General features: G+C 34.2%; 1 protein-coding gene across 1 annotated transcript; it reads right to left on the reverse strand.

The window, feature by feature from the left end:
• Positions 1–4,307: 4,307 nt before the first annotated feature.
• On the reverse strand, positions 4,308–5,824 carry LOC131030248 (cyclin-U2-1). The gene is made up of 2 exons (XM_057960976.2): positions 5,136–5,824; positions 4,308–5,025 (listed from the first exon to the last, which is right to left on the reverse strand). Exons 1-2 carry the CDS (start codon positions 5,522–5,524, stop codon positions 4,764–4,766), a joined length of 651 nt encoding a protein of 216 aa, XP_057816959.2. The 5' UTR covers positions 5,525–5,824; the 3' UTR covers positions 4,308–4,763.
• Positions 5,825–14,031: the final 8,207 nt, after the last annotated feature.

A 14,031-nucleotide genomic window follows, 5' to 3' on the forward strand; every position in this document is an offset into this window, starting at 1 on the left:
CATTCATAACACTCACCTTGATCACCTAGCATAATGCAACTTATTGGTTTTTTATTATTTTTTTGTTTACCTTCCCTAAGATGTTGGTGGTATATGAATCATCCAACATAGCACAACTTGATAGAAATGGAATCATATTAGAAACCTTGATCACCTATCATGGTACAACTTGCTAGTTTGTTATTTCTTTTTCATTTATGCTCCTTGAGGTGTTGGTTGTCTATGAACTAGCCAACATAACACAACTTGTTGGCTAGTGGGATTCATAGACATGGTTTGGCATCCATGATCATCTAGCATAAACAAAACTTCTTAGATCCATGAGGGACTTATGATGTGCATGATCCTTAGCGATAGAGCAAGATAGTATTCAAGTCATGGACCCAAGTGCATGTTTTCATTAACTGAGTTCCTGCATATGTTCATATTCTTATGTATATTTGTTATATATTGAGTTCTTGCATGTGTTTGATATATTTTAAGGATGGAACTTGGTATTGAGACAAATTTTCATATTATTGATACCTCATTGCATTGAAATCTTTGTTTACATTTTAGTGTGTATTAATATTATCATTATATGTTTCATAATTGTCATGTGTATCTTGTGTGTATACTTTGTGTCCTGCAAGTATACTTTGTGTCTTGGTAAAGTGTATGCTTCATATATTATTTATGTCTTGTGTGATTTGTTGTGTGTCTTGTTTTTTTACTTCATGTGCATTTTCAATGTGTTTACTTAAGTTTGTTTCAAGTATGTAGCATACTCACTTTGTACTTGTTCTATACTTAAGCTTCTTGTGTGTCTTATATGTGTATGGTTTATGTTGTGTATCATTATTAAACTTTGTGGATTGATAATTGCCTTAAACTTGAATGGTCTATATTTTACCATATGTATGGGTATACTTTTATACCCCTACTAATGTAGGGGCTAGATGTAGCATCCTAAATTGTTGCTACTTATAATTTTACACTAGGTTTAGCACCTATTTGGTGGTTGTGTCTAATCTTGTGTAAACAAGCTTATCTCAGGGCTTGATTGAAAATATTGCTCACATCCTATAGTGCTTGACCTTTTGAACAACCAAATAGAGTTGGACATTAGCACCCAACTCTAGTGTCTCGTTAAGCTGGCTCCAAATTTAAAATTTTGAATGTTGACTTTCAACCCTTAATGATCATGACCTTGTTGTCAACCTAAACATAAAAGGTTATTTTGTAAAGGTATAAGTCACATATAAATTCACCTCCTTTCCTTATTTGACAATTTAACTAACACTCTAACTATCTAGAAGAACATTATCATGATTATTCAATCTATCAATCCATCAAGAGAGTCATTGTTAAGCATACTACAATCTGTAATCTTCTTTTAGATAAGCTAATGTTTCTTATCTATTATTATTATCATGCTATGTACCAACATTTGTAGGAATTCATCAACCAATTGTGTGGAGCTCAAGTTAGGGCTTCATATCTAAGGTATCAATGCCAATTTAGTATTTATGTTATTAGTCTCTACGAGCTCTCGAGGGAACACAATTGCTAGCATCATCATCATTGTTGTTGTGTAGGTGACAATGCCAACATCATGGGGGCTTCACTAGCTAGGCAATATTAAATCACATGCATTCATATTAGGGGGTTTAGTATCCCAAAAAATGAGGGTACAATATATTTACCTATCGGTGAAAAAAGGGGGCTTTTTAATTCAGAATATTAAAAAAAAAAAAAAAAAATTGGAGAAAATAGGGGGGCTTTTAATTCAGTCTGTGTATGGGGAGGGGGTGACAAAAAAGGAGTTTAGAGCAATATTTTTTGAAAATAGGGGGATTCTTTAGTATGTCATGAACGTGCGTACAACAACCTGGGTTCACTAAGTGAAGCCCCTATGACCAACATGAAGTTTGACTAAGGCAAGCCCCTATACAACACAATCTTTTTCTCTTCTTTCATGCATGTAGTTGTAGCTCTAAACAATTTAGATTGTGATAGTGACACCGACAGATAAAGTGCAACCCCATTACTTAGGCTGTGACAAATAGTTCCAAACTTTGAACAACCCAGAACCCTAGGACTATAGTACTCAATGCTAGTGGCTTGCTTATTTGGCTCTATATTTTGAGGACAACTACCCAGATTCATGCTCATACTATCCTCGACATTAGCTCCCATATATACAAATGTTCAAACACAAGCAACTCAGCCAACCCCAAATTTTAGTCACAAGTTCCTCTTTGTACCTCATTCTTGGATTTGCCTTCCTCTTTTATACTCTCATTCTGTATTTTTTGCATTCTATTAAAATTATTTAATTTAGTCATCTTCAACCTAGTTGATTGCACATGCTAAACCAATCCTCAACCACTAACAACAAAAATAGAAAGGGTGAATGCAGGACAACTTGGCTCTCCCTTGAAGATTGTAGTCAAGTCCATTCATTCTTCTCTAATGTTGTATGGAAGAAGGATTGGCCTAGGTAAATGCATCGTTAGTCTAGGATCACTTTTTCCACACATCAACAATCATAGCAATTACACTATGCATAATTATCATGACTCCCATTATTTAGCCACATTACTAGGGAGCCTTGGGTTGTCCAATAATGACAAGGTTCCCTTATTAGTTTGACTCTCTCTCTCTCTCCAATAAGAAATGACACACAATTTAACAAAGAATAACGAATCATTAATATCAAATGAAAGACAATTCCTAATGACCATGATCCCTTGATAGCCAAGGCTAACCTTTTAATTATACTTAAAAAAATTTCTTACCTATCTATTTTAAGATAGAATTCCATTTCAACTATTTTAAAATTACAAATGAAAACCCATTTATTTTATTTTATCTATATGACTATTATTATGTGGTAGTTGAGAGTAAATGTCCTTTTATGGACTCTGATACGGTGATCTCTGATTAGATTTGCACACCTTTTTCCCACACTTACAGCCAATGGGGGCCGTAGTCGGTGAAGTGATAGAGATAATGTTGGCGCTTAGTGGGGCAATTTTTCTCTTAGATAGCAATATTCCTTGCTCTCATTATAGTGTGTATAATCATCAATCTTCCCACATCCTTTCATCATTACTCACTTTATCGGGAGCATCGTTATTACTTGTAATTATGGACTTTCACTTTCCTTCACTGTCTTTTCTCTCCGTTTTGTGTTACGGTGGACAACCCTCCATTTATGTCTCTTTTGTCTTGCCAGTAACCTTTTTTTGTTTCTTAGTGTATTTAAGTTTGTTTGCATTTAATCAAAACAAAAACTGCAAAAAGTACTTATGATCTGTGATTCATAATGTAACCTGTACCCAATCCACCCGTTTATGTTCAAGATAAAATAAGACTTCATTTTCAAGACTGGTAATGGCTGGCTTACCTGCCATTTGATTCCCATTGTCAACTTGTTCAGCTATTCTGCATGATTTTTTTGTTTGGTGGTTAGGTGTAATGAGATTTCAATTTAATGTTGAGGATTGAGGGGATGATTCTAATTTATTTTTAACGATCAGTTTTATAAAGGTCAATTTTACAAATTATGTAAACAAATTTATAATTTTTTTTCTTTTTTAAAATGATGATTTAGAGTTAGATTTAAAAATGGATTGTTACTATTTTATATATGTATTGATGAAAATTTATCTGTTATGATTGAGGTTACTAATATTAATGAATAATTTATTTATACAAATTTAAGATTGAAATATATCTAGCTCACATTTTAATTAAGTTAATAGAATTTTTTTTAAGATACTATTAACTTATGCATTCAATTGAATTTGGGATCCATCAAGTATAATAATTATGTAAGCAATGTGTGAATTAAAGTTTATTTTAAATGATTATCTATTACATAAATTTACAATTAGATTTTTTTAAGAAAGATTTTATAACATCTACATGTTCATTTTCTATTATCCAAAATTAGAGAAGATTTTTTTTTGAAGATTTTAAATCATTCATGAGAACTATTTTCTATTATCCAAATTTAGAAAAGATTTTTTGGAAGATTTTAAATCATTCATGGGAGCACCAACCAGATATTTATTTGACTGAGAACTATGAAGGGAAAAGTGTCTGTTCCACCAAAGCTACTTAAGACATGATCTTGGTCTCATCCTTTATATCATACCTCTTGAAATTTGAACGTCAATAAATGACAGCAGAATTAAAATACCCTTAATTAGATATTAAAATAATACATTATCACCATTTTTATTTTTAAGTAATTTCTATAATAGATACCATCTTTTGAAAGCCTAATTGCAGACATGAATATGGCATAGGAAACGAAATACAATCCGTAACAAGTTTTTTATTGCTTCTAAAGTAAATAATCCCATGAATAATGAAATAGATGGAAAGATATAGAAGGAAAACTCATCTTGCCAGATCATCCTATCACACTTACTGTACCAAATAGCCAAACCCAAGAAAAGGATATGATGATGGATGGAAAATAGAGAAGCATGGCTGGTTCATGTTTCTCAAAAACAGGTCCTGCTCTGTTTTCCTCCTGTGATGAACTGCACCACATCAGATTGTGTAGTCCCCTTTTTTCTTCACAGATACAATATAGGTTTATGGAATAAAAACCAAATCTTGCCTGGTTGTAGCATTACCGTATATGTTTGTTTTCACCTTCCGATTATCTGATTGAGTCAGATCTAAAGAATATATAAAATCAAAATGTAATGCCTTTTTAGTAATTTGTTTCATCTTTATTACAGGTCCCACTATGTTCTTCACATCTACTTGTCATATTTGCGTCTTTCTACAGAAAGTTTCTTTTGAGAATCCTGTCTCCTTGATGATACGAATCCAAGGATTCTCTCAATTTGATACCCTCCCCCCAAAGCAACCTCACGCTCAAGATGTGCACAGTAGCTCTGGAAAACACTAACAGTGACATGCAATTTAAAGTTTAGCTTGAACAGAAACTCCAGTTCAAGCGTATTAATCTCCCTGGTTTTCATGCCTCCAATTTCTGCATAATACGCATTGTTGTAATTTCTGCCGGCCACAGCAAAAAACTTTGCTCAGATTTTTGCCAAAAAGCGAAAAAAATAAAATAAAACCTAATCTTAAAACACTTGAAACCCTAGAACCTACCAAATACTTACACATCGTCAAGAAACTTGGCAGCGATCATGACGCTGGTAATAAGAAGCCTGTGCACATTCAAAGAAGTGACACGAAACGTTTTTGAATGGTAATAAATCAGTCTGTCTATATAAGCATACGCCACAACAAACACAGAAGGACTGCACCTCACATACTTAAAAATCCTTTCCAAAAATTCCTCTATGCTCAAATCAGGTATCAAATTTGTACTGAAAAGGCAGGAGGAAGATAAATCTTTAGAAATCTCCAGCTTCCGCTCATTCCTAACTATAATTCTATTCAGAAGAGATGAAACTACAGACAGAATGCACGGAAAATTCCCGCGCCGGCCTGAAAACGAATACAAATCTGATCGAATATGAGTTGGAGTTATGATCGAAGAAGCCATGAAAATTTCGAAGATAAATTGAAATGAAACCCTAATTACGGATAATGTGATTTAGGAACGGGCTTTATAGCAACGCCATTAATTAAAAAACCCTCTACAATTTCATTTTCCCTTTTCACAGATAAACACTTGGCATGCAAGCATTTCATGGTAATGGACCTGTATTGTATGTCGTATAAACAGGCTTTTGCATATTTTATTTGGTATTTTGGCAGGGCTTGCGGCTGAAAGCCGTCTATTGCCGGCAAATTAAAACGTCATAATGATACTTCCAGGGTTTCATGAAAGATGTTACAGTACTCTAAATATCGCCATTAAAGCTGTAATTATCCGTTTGCAATTAATTACACCTAAAAAAGATTCGTGAATTTTTTCACGAAAACCGTTGAAACAGAAAAAATTCTTCCGACCTACATTCTCCCCTTCACGTGTATCCCTGGAGTACGTATGCCGCAAGAAAACATTTAACTAATTAAAGTTTAGACAGTACAAAAAAACCCGTGATAAAGATAAAGTAAGAAGTTACTTACTTGGCATTGCTTTTTCCTGGGGAAATTACAACCCATTTTACTTTTTACACGTTTTTAAAGTTACTTAGTAGAAGGGCTTGGCTTTAGCCACGGATTCGATGAATTGTCCGGCTTTTCATTTTAAATTGAATTTAATATATTTTGAAATCCTTAAATTTTTCATTACAATCTCTCTCTAGTACTTTAATGCCGTATAATTTTTGTGTCCACTTTGTTAATTTTTCTACTTTTAATGGACTTTAGTGTGCTTTCTACGGCTAGTGCTTTTTTTCAAGTAAATGGTTTCTGTTATGGGTCTTCTTACTTTTCATTCACAAAAGATAACAAAATATATATTTAATTGTCCACATTAAAAGTGGATATGATGTATTAAAAAAAAAGAATTTTTTTTAAATGTAATAGTTTAGTATTTAATTTGTGTATGTGTCAGAATTGATATTTAATATGTTTTTAATTGGCAGAAATACAACAAACATTCTTTCATTATGTAGGATAAAGTAAACCCACCCACCACCCAAGCAAAGTTTTTACAAAAATTACATCATGTATGCACGAATATGAACAAAACATTGCAAAACAAAGTCTCAACATTAATTCACCTTATCTTATCTTTCCGCCAAGGTGACCTCACCCGCCGTGCAAACGACCTAATCCACAAGCCAAACTTAAATTATCCCGATTCAAATAGTAGTTGTTAGGGGGTTGATGTCAAACTTGATATTGCCAACTTGGATATCAAAGGCTTTATTTGCTAGAAGATTTGCCTCCTTATTTCCTCTTCTTAAAACATGTCTGGCTTTGAAAATGTGACAATAAAGCTCTAATCCTCTAAATTTCCCTATCAATTTTCTAGTTCAGAGCCTCGCCTTTGATAATGGCTTGAGTGACAATCTGTGAGTCTCCTTCCAAATGGAGATTAGAAACCCCTAACCTTCTTGCCATATGAATTTCTAGTATAGCCACTTGGACCCCTGCTTCATTGTTTGTACCCGGAGGTAAGTGTTGTATGCCCTTGGTAACAATTTTTCCTTCACAATCTCTAGCCACACATCCCACATTAGCAGGATCAATATTGACATGAGATGCACCATCAAAATTGACTTTCACCCAACCATGATATAGTGGTCTCCATGTAGACAAAATTTCTTTCGACACCATAGGATTAGCCTTATCAGATTCATTAACGAGTCCGAAATTGGTTCTTTTTAATAGTGTGGACTTGTTAATTTTTATTAATCGTAGAAGAGTGTTAATGTAATGATTCACATTAGATTTAGTTGAAATTTTATAAGGACAACTGATCTAATCTTATTAGATTAAAAACTTGAAAGGACAATCTAATGGAGATCAATAGTGAAACTCACAAGGACAATTGATCTAATCCCTTTAGGTTGAAAACTCTCGCAAGGGCACCGAAGGTTAGAATTAGGATAGCTAATCCCCGCATAGTTAGAGATAGTCAAAATTCTTATAGGACAAAACAATGATAATGAAATATATTCAACTAATTAGTGACAACTTCAAGAAGGCATGGCCATGAAAGAACAAGGTTAGTGACATTTCCTTATATGTGGAGAAGATATAATAGTGACATATTCACATTGCATGTGTGGGTCTGAATGGCGTAATGTGAGATAATATATAATTTATATAAGATGATAAAAGGTGTGATAAATGCAAATCTTATTTAACATGGAGAACATATTATAACATATTACAAGAAAAATTAATTAATAGATGAGATGTTGAGTGTAGTGAATAAGGAAAATGTACAAGATGTTTATTATAACTCATCACATGAATCACCTTTTCCTTATTCACTACACTTGGGTGATCACTACAACACATAATAAACTCATACGAATAGTCTGCATTTTCTTGTTAATATTTGGCTCCATTGTCACGACCTTAATTGTTGGTAGTAATGAGATGACCAAATTTAGGGTGCAAGGTACAATGAGTGATATCATAAAGGAAAGTGGTTAAATATGGTTATGGAAGCAATTACAATATTGTGGAGTAGCACAAACTAGTTCATAACACTCAAAAAGTTAAGTACCTAAGGGGTGATGATGGAATGTTGTGTGATCCTAAAAACCTGTGACTACGAAGTGAAATCCAATCTAGACTATGAAGACATTAATAAAAAGATTAATATAGTACCATTCCATGTTTGATCCCTATCTTGTTTCTATTGGACTCGTGATTGTTTCTATGTGTGTGTGGTTATCTTTTGTATCATTGTGTGGACGTATTTAGTCAATTCATGATGATGGATTATTCATGTGGCATTTCTATGTTTCAAAACATTGATGATTATGATGTTTTATTCTCTTGAATAATTATTATGATTTTAGGGTTTCATGTTTATGATATCTTGATCCAGTTATATGTTAGATGATGTAATATGCTTATGATGGTTTATGATGTACTAACTGTGTGTGTGAAATTTGGGGAACCCGCAAGGGCGCAAACACTTCAATAAACCATTATTTGCATGGGTTAGTTAATCAAAAACAACAAAATAAAATCTATTGGAATTCGACTTATTGCCTCCTAGAAAGTGCGAGTGTGGATTGCTCTCAGATTGCTAAACTATCCAGTGGCTAGACTACACTCAAACAAAGGATTTTTAAATGCATGCAACTAGGCGAATGCAATATTGATAATTAAATGCAAGATTGAATGCAAGATTAATTGATTAAGTGAAATGAGATTATGAAGCTAAATGATCAAAGCTCTAAATGAAGCTAAGCTAGATTATATGCAAGAAATTGAATCTAGATAAGATAAATGAATCTAAGCTAATGAACTAGAAATCTAAATGATTCTAAGATTAAATGAAAGCTAAATGAAAACTAAGTCGATTGATGAATTAACTATGCAAAGCTTCTTCAATATTTCCTAGATAACCTGCAACACAATATTAGCATAATAACGATGTAAAATTCTCGAGGGCTGATTGAAGAATGAGAGCCTGAATTTAAAGGAAAATCAAGAGGGAGACCAAAGGTCAGGATTGATCTTTAATGAACGGTCAAGATCGATTTGAAGGAAGCACAATCCCATTTTTCTTGAGTTCAATCGATTTGTTTCCTTTTTTGAAGATTTGTGCTCATAATTTCCAATTTATTTTTCAAATCAATTCCTCTTTCTTGATTTGTTTCCTTTTTTGAAGATTTGTGCTCATAATTTCTGATTTATTTTTCAAATTAATTCCTCTTTCTTGATTTGTTTCCTTTTTTGAAGATTTATGGCAATTTTTATTTATTTATTAAATATGCAAAAGATATTTAATTAAATAAATGAGATATTTGATTTTAAAAAGATTTTCTATTTTGAGTTTTGAATTTGATCGATTAATTAAATGAGAATTTAATTAATTGTAATTGCCATGTTGCATTTTTATACCTTAGGATTTAATTAATCAGGCTCTCATGATTGATTTAAATTGATTATTTGATTCAGGACCTTGATGAATTTTATTGAATTTAAGCACATTAGTCGAGATTAGGGGCCCATGGTTTTGGATGACCACTTTTAGGATATTACATTTGCCCCTCTTTGAATTGATGTGCGAGCAGTGTGTTTAATCAAAGAACAATTGATATCTAGGAGATACCAGTTCTAAACTTGATTGATCACGAACCAAATGAAGAGCGAGGTATTCAATTTGTTTTGAAGCGATGAAACTAAACAGACTGATTGGAAGTGATACCGATCCCAAACTTGATTGAACAAGGACTGATGAAGAGCAAAGATACCGAACTTGAACTTGATGGATAAAGAAGTGGATCTTACTGATCTAGAACTTGATTGAACTAGACACAGTAAGAAAAGATAAAACCGATCTTGAACTTGATGGATCAAGACACGTTGAGCGAAGATAAACTGTCTAGCTTGATTTGATGCGATGAAACTGAACACCTTCTTAGATTGAGCATGCGATCAAGGATACTCTTTAAACCCTTGATTGAGTTTAAACGAATAATCAGCTTGATGAAAAGCGATGAAACTGATTAACGTTAAGAGACTGATTCATATGAAGACAATATCAGCTTGATTTGATGCAATGAAACTGATATTCCCCTAGAGATTGATTTGATTCAAATGATCAAGAAATCTCAACTTGATATGAAGCAATGAAGCTGAGATGCCCCTGGCGATAAGGTCTTGTTTGATGTTCGATAAAGATTAGCTACTTGACTTGTAATGAAGATTTTGGAATAAATTCTCGACTTTGTGGATGTGATCATTGATGATGATGATGTCATGAGTATGCCCCCTCGGGAGCTAAATCGAAAGATCGGCAGGTTGCGTAGTGATTTCAAGCAATTTGATAAAAAGATTAAGCGATTAATGATTTGAGCGTAAAGAATTATTCAGAGGGCCATTTGAAGATTTAGCGTTGATTGATGAGAAATTGAGCACAAATTGAAGAAAAGAATGAGCATTTGATGAAAGCGCTAAGTGATCATAGTTGTGCAAAATTGACTAGGAAGATGATCTTGGATTTCGATTTCGATCTCGAAAATAGAATCAAGACGATCAAACTAACCAAGGGTGCAATTTTCACGCCAATCGGAGCAAGTTGAAAATTAGGGTTTTGACCACTTAGTCATGAAGAGAAGGTTGATTTAAATTCAAGCTCTAGGTGAAGAAGACCAAAATCATCGTTAGTATGCTAGATTCACCATGCAATGCACAAAACTTAGCATGAATGCAAAAGATGCAACTAGGACCTAGTCACTGGATATTGATTCACTTTCTTATCATCATTGAGTGTTAAATGTAGGAAATAGACATAAGCATCAAGGCATAAAGAGACAGGATGACCTAAATGTCTTGTCCTCTTTGATATAGCAGTCAAATATAAGAATCCTCTTTGATATAGCAGTCAAATATAAGAACCAAGGCAAATGGAGGCCAAGATGATCTGAATGCTTCTTGCATGCAAACACATCAGACACTTAAAATAGACAAGGAAATAGTTCCGACCTCACTGAAGCATGCATATACACGGAGTCGAGGTATGTGAGGCCATTTCACCTTAATCTGAAGGCTCTTATCACAGACACCCAGTTTATAGGTGTTGGCATATGGACACTCCAATGAGACATTGTGTGTGATTGAAGGTTTTGTCATTGATGGCAACCTTGCAATCCTATGGCACCGGCAAGACATTATACCGGCAAAGAATTACATAGGCAACCTTGCAATCCTATGGCACCGGCAAGACATTATACCGGCAAAGCATTACTCAAACACAACAGTGCACCAGCATCAACAAAATCAATCTACACCAGCACCGGCACAGAAGATGTACATCGGCACAGAAGGAACTATGTATACCGGCGCAGAGGCCAACATGATTTTTGATATGTAGTATTTTGTTTATCATTGTAAGCCGACTTGGTAAATTGTAAAATGACTCTTGTATATAAAAGAGATCATTGTAGGCATTTGTAGTATATGGATAGAATGTAATAAATAAATTATAAGGCAGACCTAATGTGCAAATTGTAGGTCAAGGGTATATGTAAAGAACAGAGCAAGAATTGGTACTGAATCTGGCATTGAAGATGCTATTGTAAAGCAGTACAGAATATTGGATTTGTGTAAATCCTCATTGTAAGTCAGTGTGACTTCTTATTGAGCAGTGAGCTCTAGGCAGTTGGCCTTCCTGCATGTGCAGGCCCCTATTGTAAGTAATATTCTCTTATTGGCCAGTAAGTGAATATTGTGGGTCACAAATCCCACCGAGGTTTTTCCCACACCGGGTTTCCTCATAAAACATCTTGTGTTATGGTGTTCTTTTCATGTGGATGTTTTTGATTCTATTATTTGCATTAATTCTTGCATACCGGTATACTGTTACTTTATATTCTGCATATTCAGTTTTAAGAAAATTTCATAACCAGTCAGATACTGATTCACCCCCCCCTCTCAGTATCTGTGGGAACCCTAACAATTGGTATCAGAGCTTGGTCCTCTATTTTCGAAAGCCTAACAGCTTGAGGAAGATCTTGACACCGGTAAAGATGGAAAATTTGATGAAGCAACTTGAAGGAGCTCTTACTGACTATGATGCAGAGAAGTTGAAAAATATCAAATTAGAAGATGATTTAAAAGCAGCTCAGGACATTATTCAGGCACTTCAAGAAAATCTTACTGTTACAAGAAACAAGAGAAGAGAACTTTGTGAAAAATTGCAAAATGAAAATGATGAAAAGGAATCATTAAATGATATGATAAGCAAATTGAAACAAGAGATCATGACAACAAAAAATGAAATGCAGGATATGACTATGAGATTCTGCAAAGAGATTGAGGACAGAAAGAAGAATGAAGAAGAATTGACCAGAAGACTAAGTGATGCAGCAAATGAGAACACAAGACTTAGCTATGAAAATGACATGTTGAAGACAGATCTGATGCATACTCAAAATGACTCAAATGAACTAATGAGACAAAAAGAGATCTTGGAAAGGGAATTGGAAACTACAAATCAACACAAAGAAAAATTCAAGAAAAGCTCAGAAGAACTTGGTACCTTATTGAAGAATCAAAAACCCAAAGGTGACACTTCTGGAGTTGGATTTGAAGTTGGAGAAAGCTCCGGTACTGCAAATACCCAGGATCAAAGCAAACCGGTAAGACCCTCTAATACTTACAAATTCAATGGAAAATGCTTTAACTATAATAAATATGGTCATAGGGCAAATGAATGTAGATCTAGGAATTATCAGAACATCAATCCTCCCACCGGTCAATGCAACAAAATTGGTCATAACTCTGAAAATTGCAAAATGAATGTAAGATGTTATGTTTGTGGAAGATTTGGTCATTTATCAAATAAATGCAGAACACAATCCGACATAGGTTATGGGAAAGCTATTCAAAAAAATAATGTAACTTGTTATGCATGTAACAAGATTGGTCATATTGCTAAATTCTATAGAAGTAAAGGTACACTAGTAGATAACAAAAGTACTAGCTTGAAAGGTAAAGAAAAGGTTGAAGATGTTAAGCAATAATTTTCAAAGCAATGGATTAGAAAAGGTGATCTAAATATTGGGGTTACTCCTCCACCAGTAGAACCAACAAATACTTCACTGGCAGGACAATATGATGCTCCACCGGCAGGACAGAGCAATGCTCCATCGGCAGGATGTTCTTCATCAAATTGAAGAAAATTATCTTGAGGGTTTGGCAATTTAATGACACATGTGCTATTATTCCCTCGGTTAGAGAAAAGAAGTTGAAAATTCTTCATTACAAGCAAATAAAGTTGAGTTAATACATTGCCGGCAAACAATTAATGTGGTAGGTGGCAGAAAAGACTTTATAAAATAAGGTTTTTGGCTCCATTTCATTTCACCATGAATTCAAACCTTCAGAGAGCGTGAAGATTTCCGAGCTAAGGCATTCCAAGCAAAGAGGCAAAGCACTTCAGCAATCAATCCATCCAAAGGCAGAAAAAAGGTATTTATCATCATGGCATCCTCCTTTGCACCTGAATTCATAGTAAACCCTACAGTAGTCGAGGTTATAAAATGACCTAGGCCAGTGTTTGAGCTAGTTCCCAAGGTAGCTAAGAAATATGACAACACGGGTGCTTTTTCCCAAATTCCAAAGGGTGTTGTTTATGAAGAAGACCCTAGAATGTATATTCATTGTAACATAGAGGAATTAGGTGATGAAGAAATCAGAAACATGTACAAATCTGTTATATGTGACAATGCCAGAAATGTGAAACCTGAACATAAAATTGTTGAAACCCTAGGATTCACTGAAATCCTCTGCATTCCTGAATTTTCCAAGGAAATAGTTAGGATAGTTCTTAGAAGGGTACATGGCTCATTCTTTTGGCTTGACTCAATGCATAAAATTACAAAGGTAGCTGTGAAAGTAGTAACAGGGTTACCTTCCACTGGTACCAGACCCGACAAAACCAAGAAGGTCTCAAATGACCTA

Source organism: Cryptomeria japonica, chromosome 6, assembly GCF_030272615.1.
Source record: "Cryptomeria japonica chromosome 6, Sugi_1.0, whole genome shotgun sequence".
In the NCBI taxonomy this organism is placed as follows: Eukaryota; Viridiplantae; Streptophyta; class Pinopsida; order Cupressales; family Cupressaceae; genus Cryptomeria; species Cryptomeria japonica.

Bases quoted from the DNA above. Each gene is read 5' to 3' on its own strand.
- LOC131030248 (XM_057960976.2), bottom strand. From the start codon at position 5,524: ATGGCTTCTTCGATCATAACTCCAACTCATATTCGATCAGATTTGTAT. The intron at 5,026-5,135 runs GTAAGTATTTGG...TGTGGCCGGCAG, and splicing joins GCCAAGTTTCTTGACGATGT to AAATTACAACAATGCGTATT.